The following is a 24,714-nucleotide window of genomic DNA, read 5'->3' on the forward strand; positions in this document are numbered from 1 at the left end:
CATCAAGTTTTAATAATACAGTAATAATTCTTCTAGCTTTGGCCGAATCAATTACAGCATGTTGACTGACCAGTAGGCTTGAGATGATCGCTCTAAATTGTATTTGAATTTGCTAAATTCTCTTAACTCTCTTTGCACCAGTACGTTGTTTTAGTAAAAATAATCTGCTGTAAAAATAAATTTTACCCAATTATTGTTTAAAGCACTTAAAAGCAATACAAATTTAACTTGTATAAAATGGTTCACATTGTTTAGTTCGGATTTTAAACAAGTTTTGTTATGACCACTAAAAGAAAGAGCTTTTTTTAGCTAAAGCTCTCTAAAAAGTACTTTTGATGTTCAAAGCAGCAACCTCAAAACAACAGCCTTAAAACAACAGCCTCAAAATAACATAGCCTCAAAATAACATAGCCTCAAAATAACATAGCCTCAAAATAACATAGCCTCAAAATAACATAGCCTCAAAATAACATAGCCTCAAAATAACATAGCTTCAAAATAACATAGCCTCAAAATAACATAGCCTCAAAATAACAGCCTCAAAACTTTTAGCGTCAATAACATGTACAGTATGTTGCTAACACATACAATCTAATACCTTATATAGCCATGTAGGGCTGAGAAAGTTGAGACACGAGGTCAGAATGCCACTCTAGCCTATAATTAAAAGAGTAGACCTACGCCGGGTAGACCTATGCCGGGTAGACCTATGCCGGGTAGACCTATGCCGGGTAGACCTATGCCGGGTAGACCTATGCCGGGTAGACCTATGCCGGGTAGACCTATGCCGGGTAGACCTATGCCGGGTAGACCTATGCCGGGTAGACCTATGCCGGGTAGACCTATGCCGGGTAGACCTATGCCGGGTAGACCTATGCCGGGTAGACCTATGCCGGGCAGACCTATGTCGGGCAGACCTATGCCGGGCAGACCTATGCCGGGTAGACCTATGCCGGGTAGACCTATGCCGGGTAGACCTATGCCGGGTAGACCTATGCCGGGTAGACCTATGCCGGGTAGACCTATGCCGGGTAGACCTATGCCGGGTAGACCTATGCCGGGTAGACCTATGCCGGGTAGACCTATGCCGGGTAGACCTATGCCGGGTAGACCTATGCCGGGTAGACCTATGCCGGGTAGACCTATGCCGGGTAGACCTATGCCGGGTAGACCTATGCCGGGTAGACCTATGCCGGGTAGACCTATGCCGGGTAGACCTATGCCGGGTAGACCTATGCCGGGTAGACCTATGCCGGGTAGACCTATGCCGGGTAGACCTATGCCGGGTAGACCTATGCCGGGTAGACCTATGTCGGGTAGACCTATGCCGGGTAGACCTATGCCGGGTAGACCTATGCCGGGTAGACCTATGCCGGGTAGACCTATGCCGGGTAGACCTATGCCGGGTAGACCTATGCCGGGTAGACCGACCAGTTAGTTACCAAACCAAACAACAAGCTCAAGCTATATATAGAGCTAAAGAACTGTAATATGAGAAGAACCTTTCAAAAGGCAGTTGTGTGGAGTCAAAAACTAATACTCACCACTGCATTGCTTTTCACATGTATTTGGGACACAGTTCGCGGTCTGATGAAGTTGGCTAAGTGACAGAGGACAACTCCATCCCTGAGCTCTCCCATAACATCATGCGGCAAAGACACCTTCAATCTTGATTCTATAATCTGTGATGACACAAATACACCTTTTGTCTTAATTCTATAATCTGTACTGACACAAATACACTTTCAATCTTAATCCTATAATCTGTACTGACACAAATACACCTTTAGTCTTAATTCTATAATCTGTACTGACACAAATACACCTTCAATCTTGATTCTATAATCTGTACTGACACAAATACACCTTCAATCTTAATTCTATAATATGTACTGACACAAATACACCTTCAATCTTAATTCTATAATCTTTACTGACACAAATACACCTTTAGTCTTAATTCTATAATCTGCACTGACACAAATACACCTTCAATCTTGATTCTATAATCTGTACTGACACAAATACACCTTCAATCTTGATTCTATAACCTGTACTGATACAAATACACATTCAGTCTTAATTCTTGAATATAAACATCTCAACACTTCTGACTTTGATCCTAGTATTTGGAAGGTATTACATTGTCTCCAACTTAAACTTAACTGCGCGGCGTGTCGGATATTCTACAAGTTACCTTGAATATTATCTGTTTCACTGCCGCGTGTTAACTTATAAAAAGAGAGGACAAAGCTATTTGGTTGACTTCCACGATAAGGCTCCCAGAATAAGCTGCACACTGATTTGTAGAACAAAATTTGCGAGTGTTATACAGTTGAAAAGATCTCATCTTTATCTGCTTCAACCAAGAAAAATAATGTAGAGGATGTAAAGCCCGCTGATATCCGTTGTTTTTCAGCATATACTGGCATTGCTCATTTCCTGCACTGCATACTTGGTGTCTATGTTATACTCCTTTCCTATACTGCATAATATACATCTATACATCTATTAATACTATCGAGAGATAACAGATCTGCAATTTATAACTAGCTAGATCTATATTCGGCTCATTAAGTTTTTAGTATTCAGAGTAAATCTGTAACTCAACAGTTAATAGAGAAATTCATCACTTGATTATTGAACAATTTTCATAACGTTTATTCTGACAGGTGCTGATGTGAGTTATGTGGACGGTGATAAAATAACACCCAGCAATAGAAGGAATTGTCTGCAGTTTTTCTCATATCGATTAAAAGGAAAGACAACTTACAATCGTCTTTTGTTAGTAGAAAAACAAACAAGTTTTTACAATTAAACAATACAGGTTTTACGGTATAACAATAACGGTTTACCAGAATAACAATGGTCACTGATTTACATGTTTATGCACTCATATCTTAAGACATTGCTGTCTCAACAGTCATTAATCATTTCAGACCCAATTAAAAAAGCTGTATTGCGCGCATCCAGGCCCAATTAATCAATTGGCTGCCCGAAATCGATAGACTCAGTGTTACAGAATCGCCGGTATCTCCTTTTTTATTGATTTTATTTTAATTCTGTTTTTTCTATTTAGGAAGAAGAAATTTCTACATTAACATAATGTAGCTATGTTCAAGTAAACGAACTTTTTATGAGCAAAAAAACTAATTTGTTTCAAACCAATAAACGATAAAAAAGTACTACATTAGCTACTAAAAGCATAAAAAAACCAACCCAACTTGGCAAACTATAAGTTTATGTTATACAAGCTACAAGCTGAGATAATTGTGATTATATAAAACATGGTTGTCGACTTCTGATTGTATTCAGTTGCTGTTGAGTAATTATTATTGTTAATATGCCTAAATTTTAGCAACATGTAGTAAAGCTGCTTGAAAATAAAATCCAACTAAATCAAAGTTTACTCAACTCGCAAAAAACTCCTATCACAGCTGTCAGATTTAGTCAGATAGTAAAAGCTATCGTTATCCTTCGTTTTTTCGTGACGTAATTTTATCGTTGTCGGCCATCTTTATAGACACATTTATCGTTAAAAACGCGGAGCTTTTGCAATAGATGTTTGAAAACGATGCTTTTGTTTGCAATTTTTTTATTATAGTATCAAAACACCAAAAAGTACTATTAAATAAAAGAAAATCAATCGTTTTCTACAAATATGGCGGCTTTTTCATGTGCAAACGGCTTGATGACGTAAAAAAAACGATGGATTATGTGATGACTTGCTCAGCCTTAATTCAAAATCTAGTACTTACTTGTAAGTAAATCGTATAATCATATCTGCTCTTGAGACTTATCTAGAGCTAGTGGTAAAGTGATAAAGTTGTAGAGTTGGAATATAATATTGAAATTGTAATGATACTGCTGGAAAAAAGGATCCTCAAATTTTGCCGATATGGTGAATTTTTCTTACAACAACTTGAGAGAAAAAGCCTCATTGGTCTGTTTTATGAGCTTTAATCTATAGCAAAATGGAAATCATGTAAAGGCTTATGTGCACTTTTAAAATATTGTAATAGAATTATGATATAGCAAACGATTGTTACACAAATCGCTTACAAAGTCGATCCCGATCAATTTAGGATTTGGCCCAGGGGATAACAACCTCTTTTCGAGTATTTTGGGATTAGGGTTGAACGAGTTAATTTCACGTCTATGCACGTTGCGCTTGAGATATTGCTGTTGCGTAGCTATATTAATTTATATTTCTATGCATTCATATCTACAGACCTAGCTGTTACATAGTGCTACATATGTCGATGCGCTCTAAATTGTAGACTATGTACTACTTACTTCTCTGATAGTATTTATAAATTGCGCCTCATCACCAGTGTTAAGAGTTCTGTTGTGAGATTCCTGCTCGCTCCGGCTGACAGCGGGAGAGGAGTTGGCTGAACGCCGACTTATTGGGATAACCGGCTGAAAACCTTCAACACATTGACAAAAACACATTATTACGTAGAAACAGGAGAGAGCAACTTACAAATTATCTATCAACCGCGTACTCAACTTTACATGCTTATGAGCTTTAGAGAAGCTTTGGTAGGCTTAAGCAGCCATACAGGCATAGTTGCTGTGCTTTTATATCAAGCTCAAGCAAGGTGACTAGTTGCTAAGATCTCAACCAAAGGGACAAAATTAATACAAACTGAAGCATGGGGAGGTGCAGGTGCCAGCGTGTGCCAGCATGTGCCAGATAGGACGTCGCACAACCCTGACATGCAAAGCCGTGTAATGATCTTGTTTCAAGAGTCAAACTGACCGAATGTGACAATAAAAAGGTAAGAGAGAGGATATGTTTGATAGTGATGTTAGAGGAGACAGATATTAAGGTTGAATTAACAAAATTACTTTTAAAAAAAAGTAGGTGTTATGAGAGGTTGACAGGTGTCAAGATGGAACAAGGGAAAATGAAGGCAAAAGACAAGTGTCCTATATTGTAAGGACATGACCAACAACCTCTCTGATGGCAATGATATGAGCATTAATACTTAGCATTTAACATCAAGTTAGGAGCATCTCATGTGAATCTTAGCAGTGCCTCACGAGTGTTCACCGCTGCCCAAACTTCTCTGGCATTCACTATGCTATCAGATTGATAGCTGTAAGGGTTAAGTGGACCACCTATCACGCAATAAAAATTTCCAAGACATCACATGATGTTCGTAATTGTTGCAAATTATGTTCGGTAAATTGCGGCTCACCTGTGGGTCAACAAGTAAAATTTGTGGTTTGATACACCCACAGCGGCCTTTAGCATATTCCTGCGCAAATAGACATCTCTGTACTCAAGTTACCAAAACATTGCATGTGATTAAAATTACACAGAAAGCCTTAGTTAAAAACAGAATCACATAAACCTAACAAGACCTTTGTTCATATCTCAAAGGCTCACATAAAACCATAGAATAAATGAGGCTCTCCTATGACACCTAGATAAGGTCTCTGCATGCTGGCCTAGTAAAATTTCCTGTCATTAATTTCAAAAATAATTTTCTGTTTTAGTACATGGTAAAAAACAATAAAAACAATTTCCACAATAGTCATTTTATTTAAAATTTAGAATAAAAATTTTTTAAAGCGCATAAATTACATAATTTTTTATTGTATATTTCAATACATCAGTCTTGGCTTTCGAATGAGCTATTGTTTGCCATGGTGAGACAGACATTGGTTGGTGTTTATAGGATTTCCCCAGAGCTCTACCGCAAAAATGTTTACTGGCATAGACTCGGAAATTGTGACGTCACAATTTTTTTATGCGGTGTTGTGTGCTCTTACCGCCTATTTTATTGCTTACCGCTTAGATTTATCAACTACGATAATGACGCTAGTGTCAGGCAAAGATAGGACAACTCCAGAGAACCAATGAAGATGACGAAGGAATCAGTCATTAGTTCTCCATGTACAGATTATTTCTATGATAATAACTCAGATTCCAAGCACCATACTATGTTTTCCCGATGTTATTATTTGCTAGCCCTCTCATTTTATTGTGATGTTGAGGGTCGCGACTGAGACTAATTAGTTTCAAGCATCTCGTGAAAGTGCGATTGACATGTAGGCCTAGGGCCACGCCACCGCAGGTCACAATTTAATCGATGTGATTTCATGACCTTTATCAACGACAGTACATTTATTGAAGCATGATTAATTAACCCAGAACATGTGTTTGTATTGGTCGGGCGTTAGCATGATCCTGGGCATTGTTGATTATCTAGAATCCTAGTTTATTATTATCACTCTCTGGGTTTAACAGCACCGATTGTCAGAGAAAAGCGCAGCCTTAATGGCAGCGAAAAGGATCGGACTACCTAAGGCTAAATAATAATTGTGACATCACATTTTGAGAACCTGAACCAAGTGTTTTTTTGCAGGACATACTTTTGACATCCTGTTTTTCATAGTTCTATTATTCTTTGTGTATTGAATATAGGCTCATTCGAAAGCCAAGACTCTGATGTATTGAAATATATAATAAAAAAATTATGTAATTTATGTGCTTTAAGAAGGCTTTACCTAACATACAGAGTTTGACTTTTAAAAATGGATTCTTTTGACCTTGTATTGACATTGTACCGACCTATATGGTGACCTACATAGTGAATATTCTGTACTGACCTATATAGTGAATATTCGGTACTGACTTATATAGTGACCTATGTAGTGAATAATGATGCTGTTGCAATCAGAGAGCTTATCCCTATAACAAGCAGCTCGTCAATTCAACATTTAACAGAGATTAAACAAAAAGTCAGTATACCATTGCAGTGACATGGACTAAGAGATGATCGAGCGAGGATAGGAAGTGTGAAACGAGAGACCCAGACCTGAGCTGTAAATTAGATGTAAGAAGAGCTCATAGCAAGCCTGACACCTCTGAGCTAGTGGATAGAGGAAACGAAATCTTTGATCTACGAGAAATGGTTAGCTTGCTAGCGAATAGTACGAGACGTAAGACATGCAGTGCCGGACGCTATAACGCAACACGTCGTTCTATGTGCGACCTGTGCGCTGCATGCATGGCTGTCTCATACCACGTACCAAACTTGGTGCTAGAGCCAGCGAGAATAGGCTTGGCCTGAGCACCAGTGCTTATGCTGATGCCGTGATGCCCCCTCGCAGCGGTGCTCACCACTGCTTTAACCGGCAGTTTGGTAGAGGGTTTAGCTGAAGAAGGGGCGTGTGCAGAGGGTGACGAGACGCTGCTGGTTCCAATGAGAAGCGCGGCCAACTGGCCAGAACTATTGCGAGGTAATGGTGCTGTTTTACTTCGACCTTGACTCTTGATGGAATTAGGGGCACGAAGAGCAGTCTTACCAGGGCCAGGGGGGGACTTGGGCTGCCTTGAGCTGTTAGTCATAGCTTTCTCAGCAGATGTTAAAGTCGCAGAAGAAGAACGCTAAAAGAGAGAGCCAAGAGGCAGCTGAGTAAAAGAGGATAATAGAAAATACAACATTAGCTCCACACACAGCATGACATACTGTATAAGAGGGTAACGATAAGGGTTTAGCAACCATTGACAAGCACATAAACGGGCCTCCATTCAAGTTGCAACATAGCATGATGTAGTAATTGAAGCACACACCAAACACAGTTTCAATACCGGGAACACAAATGCAACGCATTCGTTACATTCTCACCGCTAGCTTCTCTTTAAATGAGGACCTCGGGTGTAGGGAACGCGATTTCTTAAATGAGAAATCGAAGACTTTTTGAAACCAAACAAGTAACGCTCCTCCAAAGAGGACCTATCTATATCAGTTCCAAGACTATGGCTACACTTATAAACAAAACAGAGTGACTATAATCGTGTGAAAAGTTTAACTCACCCGTAGCTCAGCATCAGCCAAAGACTTATGCTTCCCCTCTGAGTGCGCTGATGGCCTGTTAATAGAGCCGAGTTCAGCAGCACTGGAGGAGGCGACTGATGAGGTCATAGATATTCTGCTGTCTCCGTCCTTAAATTTGAAGAAAGCGAGGAGTGTATGTAGGACTGAATCAGTATTAGACAATGACAAGTTTGCACAAGTATAGTACACAGGGGTGAGGAGGGTCACGATCTATAGCTGCAGAGGTGAGGAGGGTCATGATCTATAGCTGCAGAGGTGAGGATGTTTGTGATCTACAGTTGCAGAGGTGATGATGTTTGTGATCTATAGCTGCAGAGGTGAGGATGTTTGTGATCTATAGCTGCAGAGGTGAGGATGTTTGTGATCTATAGCTGCAGTGGTGAGGAGGGTCATGATCTATAGCTGCAGAGGTGAGGATGTTTGTGATCTATAGTTGCAGGGGTGAGGATGTTTGTGATCTATAGTTGCAGTGGTGAGGATGTTTGTGATCTATAGCTGCAGTGGTGAGGAGGGTCATGATCTATAGCTGCAGAGGTGAGGATGTTTGTGATCTATAGTTGCAGGGGTGAGGATGTTTGTGATCTATAGCTGCAGTGGTGAGGAGGGTCATGATCTATAGCTGCAGAGGTGAGGATGTTTGTGATCTATAGTTGCAGAGGTGAAGATGTTTGTGATCTATAGTTGCAGAGGTGAGGATGTTTGTGATCTATAGCTGCAGAGGTGAGAATTTTTGTGATCTATAGTTGCAGAGGTGAAGATGTTTGTGATCTATAGTTGAAGAGGTGAGGATGTTTGTGATCTATAGCTGCAGAGGTGAGGATGTTTGTGATCTATAGTTGCAGTGGTGAGGATGTTTGTGATCTATAGCTGCAGTGGTGAGGAGGGTCATGATCTATAGCTGCAGAGGTGAGGATGTTTGTGATCTATAGTTGCAGAGGTGATGATGTTTGTGATCTACAGTTGCAGAGATGAGGATGTTTGTGATCTATAGTTGCAGAGGTGAGGATGTTTGTGATCTATAGTTGCAGGGGTGAGGATGTTTGTGATCTATAGCTGCAGTGGTGAGGAGGGTCATGATCTATAGCTGCAGAGGTGATGATGTTTGTGATCTACAGTTGCAGAGGTGAGGATGTTTGTGATCTACAGTTGCAGAGGTGAGGATGTTTGTGATCTATAGTTGCAGAGGTGATGATGTTTGTGATCTATAGTTGCAGAGGTGAGGATGTTTGTGATCTATAGTTGCAGAGGTGAGGATGTTTGTGATCTATAGTTGCAGGGGTGAGGATGTTTGTGATCTATAGCTGCAGTGGTGAGGAGGGTCATGATCTATAGCTGCAGAGGTGAGGATGTTTGTGATCTATAGTTGCAGAGGTGAAGATGTTTGTGATCTATAGTTGAAGAGGTGAGGATGTTTGTGATCTATAGTTGCAGGGGTGAGGATGTTTGTGATCTACAGTTGCAGAGGTGAGGATGTTTGTGATCTATAGTTGAAGAGGTGAGGAGGGTCATGATCTATAGCTGCAGAGGTGAGGATGTTTGTGATCTATAGTTGAAGAGGTGAGGATGTTTGTGATCTATAGCTGCAGAGGTGAGGATGTTTGTGATCTATAGTTGAAGATGTGAGAATGTTTGTGATCTATAGCTGCAGTGGTGAGGATGTTTGTGATCTATAGCTGCAGAGGTGAGGATGTTTGTGATCTATAGTTGAAGAGGTGAGGATGTTTGTGATCTATAGCTGCAGTGGTGAGGATGTTTGTGATCTATAGTTGAAGAGGTGAGGATGTTTGTGATCTATAGCTGCAGTGGTGAGGATGTTTGTGATCTATAGCTGCAGAGGTGAGGATGTTTGTGATCTATAGTTGAAGAGGTGAGGATGTTTGTGATCTATAGTTGCAGATGTGAGAATGTTTGTGATCTACAGTTGAAAAGGTAAGAGAAATTCTGAAACTCGAGAAACAGAATAATTTGATGCACCTTGGGTTATAGAGCCCAGTTTACATTCATGTGACCATCTAAATAAAGTAATAAACATACAGACTAATAGCCTCACCTGTGAAGAAAGGCTGATAGGAGAGCTCCTATGACTATCGCTGGTAGACTTATCCATAACATTGTCTGAGGATACAGCAGCGGTGCTAAAACAACAGGAGTCAGCGGTATGTATTATCATAAACGGAGTGCATTAAAACGGAGACAAAGAGAAGCTATGTGACATACTCTCTCCGCTTACCTCTTAGCCTCCAAATTACAATTATTTGACTCTCCTTTACTCTGACTACAACAAAACCAGACAGACCACATTACCAGCTATAACATCTACAGATAAAACTTGACAAAACCAGACAGACCGCATTACCAGCTATAACATCTACAGATAAAACTTGACAAAACCAGACAGACCGCATTACCAGCTATAACATCTACAGATAAAACTTGACAAAACCAGACAGACCGCATTACCAGCTATAACATCTACAGATAAAACTTGACAAAACCAGACAGACCACGTTACTAGCTATAACATCAACAGATAAGACTTAAAGGTTGACTTGCAACAAAATTCACATTACAGTTATTTGATATGAAAAGATTAACCATGTCTTACTCTGTTGTGTTATAGGTGCAAAATATGTGGAAAGGTGATTACAAGCTCTTAAAAGCTCAAAAATGAACAGAAAATCGCAGCCACATGAGACCGCCGTAGTTTGGATTCTCTTTTCAAAACGGCTCAAATGTGACGTAGTTGTGAGAGATGGCTTCTGTTTACACTTTCTTGCAACCTTATTCATCAAAATATTTTCACAAATATACTTCACGCATTCAATAAAACTATGTTTATTGTTCTTACGCGTCTGTTTTATCGTCATCGTAATACTGTCACTTTTAGCACTGATATCTTATAACTTACCGTAAAAAATCGTTAAACTTTTTAACCTTAGCTCCAAGGAGTACATATCATTGTCTGATAACCATGACGAGCCTGTTGGTCACTTGTAATCAGGCTTGGGGCCACTAGCAGTGCAGTGCGCATTGCACTGCACTAGTGCACTGCACTAGTGCACTGCACTAGTGCACTGCACTAGTGCAATTTAAAAATAGAAATGTCTAGTGCAATGCTAGTGCAAATTTGACATGAGTTCCTGGGTGCACTAGCGCAAGTGCAGTGCTTAGTGTGACATGGTATGTACTAGTGCAGTGCCTAGTGCGGATTAAAAAATTCCCATAAACGCACTAGTGCAAGTGCTGTGCACAGTGCAACATAAAATGCTCTAGTGCAATGCCTAGTGCGGATTGGAAACTTTCATAAATGCACTAGTGCAAGTGCAATGCCTAGTGCGACATAGTATGCACTAGTCTAAACTAGATCTAAACTGACTGACACCAACTTTGAAAGGCTAATGTTCCTTCGGTCTAATAAACATCTTCTCTGAACAATAATGCTTATCAATTTTGCCATCAATATGACTTACTGTTTACATGATACTGGTTTATCCAAGGGTAGATTTTCTTGTTGTAAATAGTACATTTATGTAATAAGAAGTGAATTCTTCCGTTCCATGCTTGCTTAGTATATTTAGTTATTGTAATTGTAATACATTGCACTATTTGATATCTGTTGTCATCTGCACTATTTAATATTGAGCATTATTGTCGGTCTATGGTTTGTTTGAAATTTTAGGTGAGGCTAGTTTATTTGACAAATACATGGCTGACATCCTTTGCGCAGCTATAATTGTACTATTGCAGTGGATAGCAGTAGATATCTGTTGATTAGCAAGCAATTCTTGCAGCTGCTATAGCAAAAAAGCTCATTGGTCTAGTGCCTAGTGAAGTTTAATAGTGAAGTGCCTAGTGCATTTATGATTTTACACTGCACTAGTGCTAGTGCAATGTCTAGTGCACAATAATTTTTGCTATTGCAGTGCCTAGTGCATTTTTTACTTCACTTTTCGATGCACTAGTGCTAGTGCAGTGCCTAGTGCACAAGAATTTTTGCTAGTGCAGTGCCTAGTGCATTTTATATTATTACTAGGCCATGCACTAGTGCTAGTGCAGTGCCTAGTGCACAAGAATTTCTGCTAGTGCATTTTATATTATTACTATGCCATGCACTAGAGCTAGTGCAGTGCCTAGTGCACCTTACTGTCGTCTAGCCAGCAAATAGTGCAGTGCGGTCAATACTCACTAGTGGCCCCAAGCCTGCTTGTAATAATCGAAAAGTGCTGTAGAAATTATTTGCAAAGTATTGGGTCACATGATCAGATTACGACTTGCCAATTAGACTAAACCGAAACAAAAATGTAAAGTAGCGAGCATCTATATTTGATACGGGGTGATTCGGTAAAACCCGAAGTGTTTGTCATAAACTAGTGCTACGATAAGTTTTATAATGAGCTTTTTATTGGCCTTTCAATTCACGGGAGAACATCACGTGACAAGACAATAACCAAATTTCATGAATACGTCATCGAAATAAAGAGATTCCAGTCTACAGGGGCTTTTCGCTTTTGAGCTTTTAAAAGCTTGTAATCACATTTCCACATATTTGGCACTTACAACACAACAGAGTAAGACATGGTGAGTCTTTTGATACCAAATAACTGTAATGTGAATTTTATTGCAAGTCAACCTTTAACAAAACCAGACAGACTGCATTACCAGCTATAACATCTACAGATAACAATTGACTCTAGCAAACTAACATAAACCTTACCATTTACTGAAATTAGTAATTACATAGCAATCAAATACAGTCACACCTCTGCGTAGAATGTTAATTAGTTGCAAAAATTACATTCAAAACTTTCCCACGCCTAAGCCAGTATTTTTATAGGAACGCACTGCATTTCGTTCAATTGATTCCAAAGCTCCAAAATCTCCAAGTAATTAAACAGAATTAAAAAAGCAATACATAAAATTGTGCAAAAAATAAATGTATAAAACCTAATTTTATATAAAAAACTAAATTAATAATTTAATAATAAGTAATAAAGCTTTTTACTGTTTATTCACTCGACTATATTATATACTATATTATATTTACTGTTTATTTACTATAGCGACTCAAAAGCAAGAAGCGTATACCAAGAAACGCGCAAGCTCATGAGTTTATGCGGTGACAGATATGCGCAGTGTCATTTAGTCAACTTCGACCAAGAGATATCGAATAACTCATTTTCATAACTGAAATGTTTCAAGAAATTGAAAGTTTCACGTTGTAAGTTAGTTCCGTAGATTCGGATATATGATTAAACGTTACGTTGTAGGTCGTGTTTGGATGTCAAGATGGTCAACGGTAGATGTTTGACTGCCTAATTAATGATCTACACAGCAATATTAAAGCTGGTAAGATCAAGGCAAGCTGACATGCGGAAGGCATAGAACCAAAACTGGTAGTAATGATAGTACACGCTCTGACTTCCCAACCTATCAGCATGCATGTGCATTTACATATCATACATCTTACCAATAGAGATAATTCTAATGGTAAAACGGAAACGTCTACTAAACCATGTGAGATGGTCTAAAGGACCAGCTTGCAAAGCTTGATCAGTTAAAAGCAAAATTTTACTGAGCAAGATGCTGAAAAAAGAAATTTATATCTATGATAAGCATTAATTTTTTAAAAGTAAAAATTGACAACGCTACTGACACAACTTCAAAATAAGTCTAACTCAAAAGTACATTATCCTCTCTTGTACAACATCCAACCTCATGTACACATAGCTGAGAAAGGTGACGACTACTTACTGCGGACAGATATTATAATATGGAGTGGAAGCAGCGTGTGGGAGTCTGCCATTATAGCCATGCACGATGCCACTGCAAAATTGCGACACAGGTAAAGCTTGACAAGTGTCATGTATTCACGGACCTCGCAGCCCCTAAGGTCTAAGGTGCAGTGAAAAGCAAGCTAAATCACGATAACAAAGCTAGTAACAAACTTTGCAATGGGAAAGTGCGACAGCAACACGAGTGAAAAATACTAGGGTGGTGTCAGAGAGCAGACTCACACGAGGCCATAAACAATGCCAGGGTGGTGTCAAAGCGCAGACTCACACGAGGCCATACACAGAGAGAAAAAATAGACAAGCATTATATACAAACAAATATTACAGTTCTGTACATGAAACCTCACATCTAGTAATAAGATAAACGGGGTAACTTAATAAACAGATGAACTAAACCTAGATGTCTGGCCATGAGCAATGAGTTAAGAAAAACTTGCACAAAATGTTAGTAGATTTTATCAGACAGGATCAGTATTTTTCCATCATTTGCAATTGTTTTTGATGTTTGAGGTGATCTTGCAATCGTTTTTGATGTCTGAGGCGATCTCACAACCAGGATGTTTCAAGATTGCGGTTAAAACTTGATCGCGGTTAAAATGCTGAGAAGAAAAAGACGCGCACAGACTTCGCCAAAAATGAAGTCAGTAGTCATGCATACTGTTTATAAGTGATTAATATACGATCTCATCGGTTGGACAATCTCTAACCAACTTATCCTATCTTTAAATTATTTAAAACATCTGTAGAAATTTATCTGAAGCTGCATTTAAAGTTTCATTTTAACAATCAAACGCAAATACAAAATCAATTACAAGTCAATAGGGACGTGTAACACTGCAACTTGGATGCAATTAAGAGATAGACAAATAGGAAACACGATTACGAACGTCACTTTTGGAGATGTATTTTTATCTTCTGAGCCGTTTAACCCAGTCTAGTTTTGTCAATTTTAATTCTCAAACATCTTAGCAGTCAAATCACCTCAAACATTAAAAACAATCGCAAGTGATAAAAAAATATCAATACTTTCTGATAAAATCTACTTAAAGTTTGTGCGAGTTCATTTTTGAGTTGCATTTTTTACAATTAGTAAGATCTACAGGATGGAGCAACCCTTCAATTGCTTAGTCAGATCTACAGGATGGGGGCAACCCTTCAATTGCTTAGTAAGATCTACAAGATGGGGCAACCCTTCAATTGCTTAGTCAGATCTACAGGATGGAGCAACCCTTCAATTGCTTAGTCAGATCTACAGGATGGAGCAACCCTTCAATTGCTTAGTAAGATCTACAAGATGGGGCAACCCTTCAATTGCTTAGTAAGATCTACAGGATGGAGCAACCCTTCAATTGCTTAGTAAGATCTACAGGATGGGGCAACTTTTCATTTGCTTAGTAAGATCTACAGTATGGGGCAACCCTTCAATTGCTTAGTGAGATCTACAAGATGGGGCAACCCTTCATTTGCTAAGAAAGATCTACAGCATGGGGCAACTTTTCATTTGCGTAGAAATATCTACAGGATGGGGCAACCCTTCATTTGCTTAGAAAGATCTACAGAATGGGGCAACCTTTTAGTTGCTTAGAAATACCTACAGACTGGGGCAACCCTTCATTTGCTTAAAAAAACAAATCCCTAACAACATAGGCATAGAATGCAACAACGATAGGCAAAAACATTGCAGTGTTTGTTGCTAGTCATGAACAAATTATTAGAAATAATTTCAAAGCTGATTGCAAGACAAACTTCAACTAAGGTGCTCTAGGAATGCGAGACGCGTAAGCAAGCTATTGATGTTATGGCATGTAACACTCGAGGTCGGTTTGTGCGAAGGAAGCTGCGAGCCCCACAACACCTTAAACACAATGTCTAGTGGACTGCGACATCAACAGACAAGTTACCGTTCGAGGTAGTAAGGATTCGGCAGAGTATAGCTATGCTGCCTAGAGAGGGAAAGCTGGCTCGGCCTCGCACCTTTAGCTTCCGAGTACAGTAGGCTGGCCAGACAAAGACAAATACAAAGATACACGACGCAGACACACCATAACCAGTCTGAATAGTTAACACGATGCAGTGCAAATTCTTTTATGCTTACAAAGGTTTGTACAAGGCCATCAAATTTTAATCCCAGAAAATCTGACTGGTAGATAAATTGTGAAATAGAGATCGTATTAAAAACAGAGTTATTAGAGTTAATATAACAAGGAGTTCTCCAGTGTGCTTAACAGCATATCATCCAAAATTTAAGCCGTTAGCCAAATTCTTTCCAACTGTGAGAAATAAAGGAAATTAATTGAGTCACCTTACTGTATTCAGATTGGCTAAATGTCAGACAGACATATAAAACAGAACCATCAACCAATCACATCAGAGTACTTTGTATTCCTCTTGGCAAAAATCAACAGAAACTTTGAGAGACACAATGTTTCAAGGCTCGTATCTTCAATTAATGGCACAAATAATCAAAGACTTTTATTGTAATTTATAATTGCTTTAAATTTTCTTTAAAATTTACAAATATATAAACTATAGATAATGAATTGATGAGACAAGTTTGTCATGTCAACTATGAAATAAAACAATCATTAACAATTATTGTTACTTGAAAAACCTGTAGCAAACTAAAAGTTTTTACTTGAAATGCTACATCACCAGTAGCAGAAGGGATAAGAATGAATGTAATTTGATATACTGTTCATATTTGCTAACAATTAACTTCTTGTCGTGAGAAATACAACAGGGAGTCACAATTCAGGAGCACTATGTAACAAAATCCTTTGCAAGAATGTCTGTTGTAGTAATCACAGACTGGTAAGTTTGATATCGCTCAAGCGCAGCAGAGAAATGGTATGATTTATGGCAGATATATCATGGGAGTTGTCTGCCCATGATATACGGGCAAACAACGCCTCAGATGAATAAGAGATGCAGGAGATTAGCGAGGGCTAGTAGAAATGATAAGAGAAAGGGAATAAAGAAGACGGACGGATGGACAAACAAACACGGGTCATAATATATGCAAGCCAAAAATAACTCATTGCTGTCATCAGGGAAATACCAATAGCGATAGCAGAACTACATACTCTGAAGCATTCATTGAAATATAAACTGCAGGAGTTTCTTTATGACTCGGATACCAATCATAAATTTTGTGAAAGCTCATTTTTAAATCTTGTCTCGCTGCCCTAGCATTGGCATCTGTACAGAAAAGTACCTAATATTCTATTATTAACCAAATCTCACATTTCTGGCTTTCCGGACATTGTCTCGTGCAAACCAAAAAACCAATACCAAGTTTAATGCGTGCTGTAACTAGGCAATAGCTAATCTTGATCACATCGTCCTTCCTCTTATAGGCTAGACTTCTATGTTATTACTGTTTTATAAGATTAGTCCTTACAAATTGCAAGAAAACGATTTATCATTCTAAATGTATGTAAGTATATGCTGGTCCACAAAAGCTAATGACAAGCAAGCCTAAACCAGTTCACCGTTAGATGGAAGCTCTCGTGAATATAAGCAGATATATATGGTAAGCTACCTTTCTGAATGCCCTGAAGCGGGTCTGATAGGTGCCACAGGTGCTTGGGGTGATGGAGTGTTAGGTGTGCGCGGAACAGGTGGTTTGCTAGATCTCCTGGCTCCATCGGTTTTAAGCTGTTCCGCACGTCTTTTTTTCTTTTCATACTCCTGTTTCTGCCTCTGCAACTCCTATTCAAATGGAAACCAGCACAGAACTCAAGCAACAAAGACAGATAGAAGCTACATAGTAATCAGGAGACGTGTTGTGGAAACCTTATCATGCGTCTTCAATGCCCAGAATGAAATGAGAATTAGAGCCACCAGTACTAATAATTAAAAGCGAAAGTAGAAACACATAAAACATTACTTACGACCTGAGATAAGCCTGCACCAGATGGTTAAATTATTCTAAAGCTATATATTCGCTAGTTAGACCAACAGGAAACTTTTAAAAAATGGATTGGCTGATTAGACACTAATACGTTCATAACGAGCAATAAAAAAATTCAAAGTAGACAAATTCAGTTTTGAGAGAATTATTCTGTTACAGCAACCAATCAGAAGATGAATGTAATATCGTATCATCGCACAACACTTCATTTTATCTTCAAACATTTTTTTGAACTAATCTCTAAGTTTGTTGTTTGGTAAAACAAAAGTTATATAAACCAAGATAAAAAAGAATAATTTTATATAAATAAGAGTAACAGAATTTTGTCTGAACAGCATTCGCACAATCGTAAGTTGTCTTACTCTGAAAATTGACAGCCATATTTGTAATATTTTAGAAGTATACACAAAAAGCCACATGATGAGAATGCTTAGAATATTCAGAGCATCATTCATTAAGGCGAAATACACTGATAGATACATGTACAACAATTTGATAAATTACAGTATAATTAATGCCATATCATCAGACAAAAAAGTCCTTTTTAAACCAAAAACCTTAATAACTAAAATTAACAAAAAGTAAAATTTAGCCAAAAACCTGATCACGGCTTACCGCGTAGTGTACACAAAGCTTAAGAGCGAACAAAGGAGGTTATGGACATCTATGATAAGATATTAGTAACGATAAAGGGTTACAGCTAACCAATAGAAAATTGAAGCCGACTCCCAATTCTCAATAAGCCCACTATTCCCAAGATTACAAGGCATCGATAAATTTGGTGTCATGATTAATTGATGTATGGAAATGTTACAGAGGGCGAGAAAGAGGGTATCAGATAGGGATTCTATTTTAACCCTTGAGCATAAGATAGAATAAATGAAAATGAGAAGCCTGATCCAAAGATTACCTGCTGGTACATGCCAGTTTGCTGAATGGCTTGCTGAAGAGAGCATTAAATAGCAGAGTTAAACTTGAAGCAAACAATGATAAGAAGTTTGAAATCATATCCGTCCATGCAATGTAAAAGGTACAATTTCACTCTATATATTAAACAGCGAAGTGAATAACATGATATAGCAACGGTAACCAAAGGGCCAGTCTTGCAGTCATGAAAAATCAAATCAAAACTAGTAGCAACCAGATGGCTGAGAAGGCGCTCCCTATTCATTAGGTCAAGCAAGGAGCAAAGGTATGCAAGTAGCTGTCTCAATGGATGACTTTTTCGGTCTATGGATGCAGAGACCTCAGAAGTAATATCGTGCATGTTTTTTGAATCAATAGTAATTCAGTTATTGAATAAACAAATAATTTATTAACCGAATACTATTAATTTACATTGTTACAAATAAACTACACTATCAATATACAGTGAAACATGGATAACTCGCCCTCGGATATAGCGAACACATGGTTAACTCGAATGGATTTGCTTGGTCCGTTCCCACGCAATGATAAATGGCTCTATATAACTCGAACTCAACACTGTTAATTCAAACTGTTTTTTGCCCAACGGCTACCGAAGCGGTTGCTATCGCTTTAGAAAATCACTTTATTCCAAGCCATAGAGGTAAACCTCAACTTTTCGTAGTTCATAGGCGTCGTTATTACCATCATCGGCAAAATATTTTTGTCAACGACTTTTCAAAAGATTTGGTAAAATTTGATTTTTACCAACATCCGCTTAGCGATGGTCCTTCGAAGGCAAGAAAAAGCGAGGTAATCTTGGCATGAACTTCAAGAAAAATCGGCAAAATTGATGTTGGTTAAAACGCTCAAAAGAAAAAGATGACTTTTTTTCTGAGCATTTCAACAGCGATCCAGTTTTGCCAATTTTAATCTGAAAAATGTCCTGGCAGTCACATCACCTAAAACAACAAACAAATCTCAAGTGATAGAAAAATCTCTATACTTTCTGGTGAAAAATTTTTAAACTTTACATTAGAAGCAATTAATTCGAAACAAGCCATTTATGCTTTTGATTTATATTATAGTTTGTATATGTACAAGTATCTACTATTAAATACATGGACTTGTGACAGTGCTCTGATAACTTGAACGCTCTGATAACTCAAACACTTTCACTCAGTCCCGTGAAGTTTGAGCTATCTATGTTTGACTGTATTAATAACCGTAAAAACTGTGATAAGCTGATGGATCTCATATACATGTAGATATAATATGGGTAAAGGAAAAAGACATGTTTCTTTTTCTTTTAACCATATTATTTTATTCCACGGAAATTCTTTTTCAGAGTAGATTTCTCTTTAGTTAGCTTTATATATATATACATATATATACATTTGTAAATAGTATATATACACATAAATATATCTGTACATTTATATTTATAATAATTTTATTTCTTATTTAACGCTTTGAGGACTGATATTGTCATATTACGTAGAGCTGTTTTTCCACGGAAACCTGAATACTAAAAAGATGTTTAAAATATAACAATAACTTAATAGTATTAAAAATCAGTTGATGTGCACGCAAGTCCTACATGTATTGTTTAGCTGAAAACTTAGTAATACCTCGACTTCAGTATTCAGACAAGACTGAAATCTCCTGTAACTGACTGTTGAAGGAAGTCAAGGCAAAGCAAAATGGTAGTTTCCATAATATCCAACAATTCAGCGAGTATATTTAGAAAATGAGAACTCGAATCTACATGTAAAGTAGAAAAAGGGTAATGAAATTTTTCGCTGTAGAATCTTTGAAATATCCTTCAGTTTGTTTATATATATGTACCACTGGGTGACTGAACTGGGTGACTGAATTGAGTAATTGCATTTCAAGTGTCATGTAGATATGATAGCAAGACAGAATTGAACCCTATCTTCCATAAACTTTTTTTGGGTAAAGCAAATTAATTTATTTTGGTATTACCCCAACAGAGGTCTTTTTAATCAATTTTTACTTTGAGACAATTGATGTTTTGGTGTTAATCCAAACATTCGCTAGTTTATGCACTAGCAATTGCAACTTTTTGTGACATCTGATTCGTAGTACAATTCATCTATCTACAGTCTACCCGCTTGTTGCAGCTTGTTGATTATAGTTGTGGACTATCCTGTGGCGTGCATATAATTGAAAATCGTCCTCAAATTCGCTTGACCCCCCTCATCAGACTTGAAAGTGTGTAAAAATCACAAAGCTGCTCACAAAATCACCTAGTGCACTGATATTTGAAAATTTAAACGATAAAGATGATTCAATAGGTGTTAAGCCTGGGTGTTCAACGGATTAACTAAGCCAAGACCAATGTTACTCACCTGTGTACTATAATAATCCACTGCTAATGTTTATTAAATGTAAATCCTCATACCAATTACTCAGCTGTGTTCACGACTGCTTATCATTATGATGATGCTATTGTTAGAATTAGTCAGAAATACCCATAGTCAAGTTGCAACTTACCCTAGAAAACATATCTGTACTATTATCAAAGTTATTAGCGGAAAGTCTTAGAGGAGATATGCTGCCACTCGGAGGATCTCCACTTTCTCCATCAGTAGGTGTGATAACCGATGAGCCCGGGCTACGCAGCTCAGCACCAGTGATTCTACTCTTTAACTCTAGGTGACGTTCTGCCCGCTGTTCTTTTAGGGACTCTGCTGCCTTGACAGCGCTATCCAATCCATTCTATATCAAACAACATTCCAGATAAGCATTCCATTCACTCTACCTAAATAGAAAATTTCACTTTTATTAGGTGGACACATGCAGATGACGCTGTAAACTAAGAGAGTTCTTTTAAAGCCATTACCTCCACTGTTATGATCAAATTTCAAAATATCATTGATTTTCATAAATGATGATAGAGAAATTTGTTCACTAAAACTTTTCTACAAAAAAATCTTTAGATTTGAACAGGCTTTTGTAGCTTCAAAAATTGATCCAATTAAGAGTCATCTGCTCTTTTCCTAGTTGTAGTTGAAAGAGGAAACAACTTTCAATATCATTGTTTCGAAGCTAATAATTGGCATTTGTCTGATTCATTTATCAATAATTAGTTCATTGACCTGTTAAATAATAGCTAAAAAAGACGTTCACTAAGTGTTCAAGCTATTCTTACTGATACTGAAACTATTAGAACAAGGGCCAGAATAGAGGATTATTTACAATAGCTTGAGGATTGTGGTTCTATTATACCTGGATATAAGCTAAACCATTCTGGCTGAAACTAATAACGATTACAAATTGTAGTTATAATGATAAAATCCTCAGACTTGGTCTTTATGTTAAATGGCGCTGACATTTGCTGGGAGATTTTAAATAAGTTTAGTATGAACTGTAAGCAACGAGAGCTGAGTGAAGAGAGCGTGGAGAGACAAATAAGTATACAGAACTTTGATAGGATGCTAACTGTTACTTTTGCACGCTACCATAACCTATAGTGAGCGGTAGCACGCATTAAACATTCGGTTTGTAAACATTTTCGCTGTTTTCAACTATCAAGTTATCACTATGTACATTTTATATATAGATGTGCACACCTCTCCTGCGCTGCCAGGTGTGCCTATAGGCCATCGATGATTCGGGTCTGTTATATAGCCTGAATCTGTACTAACAATCTGTTTTCGGCGGAGCCTCGCGGCTTCTAGATCTCTGCAAAATAAAAGCCAACATCACTGTTAGACCACTTACAGAAGACTTACAGACTTACTTACTGTTACACCACTTACACAAGACTTACAGTTACAGATTTACTTACTGTTAGACCACTTACACAAGACTTACAGACTTACTTACTGTTAGACCACTTACACAAGACTTACAGACTTACTTACTGTTAGACCACTTACACAAGACTTACAGACTTACTTACTGTTAAATGTTACAAGTTAATGCAGGACCACTTACACTTTCGTGTAAGTGGTCCTGCATTAACTTCTTGACTCTAGTAGTTTCACAGTCGTTCCAGCCTCTGTCCCTCCACGGATGCAACTGTATGTTCAATTGCCAAGAGGTCACTTAATCTTCAGTGTTTGGCACCAAGGTAGGTGCTGATGTGTTTGCACACTAACTTTGCAGCGTGGTTGTTAGTGTTTATTAGTAGACATTTCGGATCACTCATTCTCCTTGGTCAATTTTGTTAGCATCGAATGCATTTTTTGGGTTCTTAATACTTACTTCTGACACATCATGGTGAAATTCTTAATGGCTCTAATGTCCACAAATATAGAGAAAAATTCTTACAATTGACCTTGAGTAGACGGTCTTCAGTGGCCAGAAAACAATCAGTGAAGCAATTTTTCAAAATCTTGATTGTGTATAAAGAAAGGACTGACATACATGATCAGTCTGCGTAGCCAATAGTAAAGCCCCTTTAATAGGATGAATATGTGCTTAATAAAATAATGGTAGACTAATCTGAGGATACCTAATAGACATTACAAGTAGGAAACAGTAAGCCACATTCTATGCGTGTAATCAGTGTATCATTCTGCTAATACCTTGTCCAAGATAAGGCAGAGCGATGTTTGACAAACCAAAGCTGCACATCAAAGCTAAAGAGTGAAAACTGATGCTGCCAAACAAAACAAGCAAGCAATTCTTGATATGGTGAAGTATAATTGACAAACGCCGCAGTGATATCCGAGCTTGGCTAGTGATATTATTACGCGATGTAGAGCTAGTAAAGAAATAATGGTACCCATCAAGATTACTAAACAAGAATAGCCAGTTTGTCAAAAAGAGAATATATTAAACTCACTCCTTTTGATATGATCTACGGAGGGCGTTTCTAGAAAAGGCTGGCTCAGACAAGACACCCCTTCGCTTGTCCTCTCGTATCGCTAAGATATGAAGATCTTTTAATATATGAACTCTGCCTTTAGTACACTTCTAAAATTGTAGAGGTCATGGAAGTCAGACAGCAGCCATACAGTATCATATGCAACTAGGTATAGCCTTTTACAAAAATGAAGGTTTGGGTGGAGAAGATAACTCCGTAGACCTCTCATACACGTAACATCATCTAGTAAATGCAAACAGATACTTGATGACAGTTTAAAGTGCGTTCTCCAACAGATGTAGTCTACATGTACAATATTTACACTCTATATGTACAATATATACACTTTATATGTACAATATATACACTCTATATGTACAATATATACATATATATGTACAATAACAAAATTCATATGATTTGCGAACATTAGTAGATTTAATTAATAACATAACTTTTAGGAGTTGTCCTTCCATGTTGCAACTTACTGTACCACAAGATAAAGAAATCAATGCATATGTTGTTACATATGTCAATGCCTGTAGTCAGCCAATTACTGCATAGAAAACATTTTAAGCTTTGACCAGGAAAACCATGTTAGCCTAGCACGAAAACCAATAAAGTAGCAAAAGGTAAAACTTTCACTTCACAAGTTGATAGACTGACAAAACGATCAAATTTTTTTTTAAAAACCTCACTTGAACACCTTGCTGTCTACTTGATTGAGCTCTAAACTTTTGCAAAAGAAACCCTGATTTACGTGTTATACTACTAACAATTTTACATAAAAGCATGCTAATTATTATGGTCAGAAATATCTAATGAAAGTAGCATGGACAATGGACATGGAGAAGATAATTGCAAGAAGTGAAAAATTACCCTATTTATTCAATTCTTTCATTGTTAACATTTAATCATCATTTTGCAACTTACCAATGACATTCAATTTGCATGCATAATCAGTTTAAACAAACAAATTAGAGGCAAGAAATCTAAAAACAACAATGGCAAGTGAATGTAATTATATAGAGCCATAGCCAATTTTCTGCTAGCACATAAGGAATGCTGACACAGACTCAGTTGATATGTGTTACACTAGCAAACCCTTAACACACACAGACTCAGTTGATATGTGTTACACTAGCAAACCCTTAACAAACACAGACTCAGTTGATATGTGTTACACTAGCAAACCCTTAACAAACACAGACTCAGTTGATGTGTGTTACACTAGCAAACCCTTAACAAACACAGACTCAGTTGATATGTGTTACACTAGCAAACCCTTAACAAACACAGACTCAGTTGATATGTGTTACACTAGCAAACCCTTAACACACACAGACTCAGTTGATATGTGTTACACTAGCAAACCCTTAACAAACACAGACTCAGTTGATGTGTGTTACA

General features: G+C 37.7%; 1 protein-coding gene across 5 annotated transcripts in view; it reads right to left on the reverse strand.

The window, feature by feature from the left end:
* LOC137405898 (leucine-rich repeat and calponin homology domain-containing protein 1-like) overlaps positions 1-24,714 on the reverse strand; it is a 61,523-nt gene that overhangs the window by 12,776 nt on the left and 24,033 nt on the right. The window contains exons 6-17 of one of the 5 annotated variants that reach the window (XM_068092346.1): positions 23,284-23,414; positions 22,064-22,175; positions 20,985-21,209; positions 18,472-18,504; positions 17,190-17,359; positions 13,608-13,679; positions 10,087-10,131; positions 9,907-9,991; positions 7,836-7,964; positions 7,324-7,405; positions 4,297-4,430; positions 1,545-1,682 (exon numbers count right to left, since the gene is read on the reverse strand). In XM_068092346.1, coding sequence (XP_067948447.1) covers positions 1,545-1,682; positions 4,297-4,430; positions 7,324-7,405; positions 7,836-7,964; positions 9,907-9,991; positions 10,087-10,131; positions 13,608-13,679; positions 17,190-17,359; positions 18,472-18,504; positions 20,985-21,209; positions 22,064-22,175; positions 23,284-23,414 — 1,356 coding nt within the window. Of the gene's footprint in view, positions 1-1,544; positions 1,703-1,993; positions 2,011-4,296; positions 4,431-7,047; positions 7,406-7,835; positions 7,965-9,906; positions 9,992-10,086; positions 10,132-13,607; positions 13,680-17,189; positions 17,360-18,471; positions 18,505-20,984; positions 21,210-22,063; positions 22,176-23,283; positions 23,415-24,714 lie in introns of those variants that run through there. The other 4 variants (XM_068092343.1, XM_068092347.1, XR_010979821.1 and 1 more) reach the window with 4 other exon arrangements.

The sequence above is a fragment of the Watersipora subatra genome, chromosome 10 (assembly GCF_963576615.1).
Source record: "Watersipora subatra chromosome 10, tzWatSuba1.1, whole genome shotgun sequence".
In the NCBI taxonomy this organism is placed as follows: Eukaryota; Metazoa; Bryozoa; class Gymnolaemata; order Cheilostomatida; family Watersiporidae; genus Watersipora; species Watersipora subatra.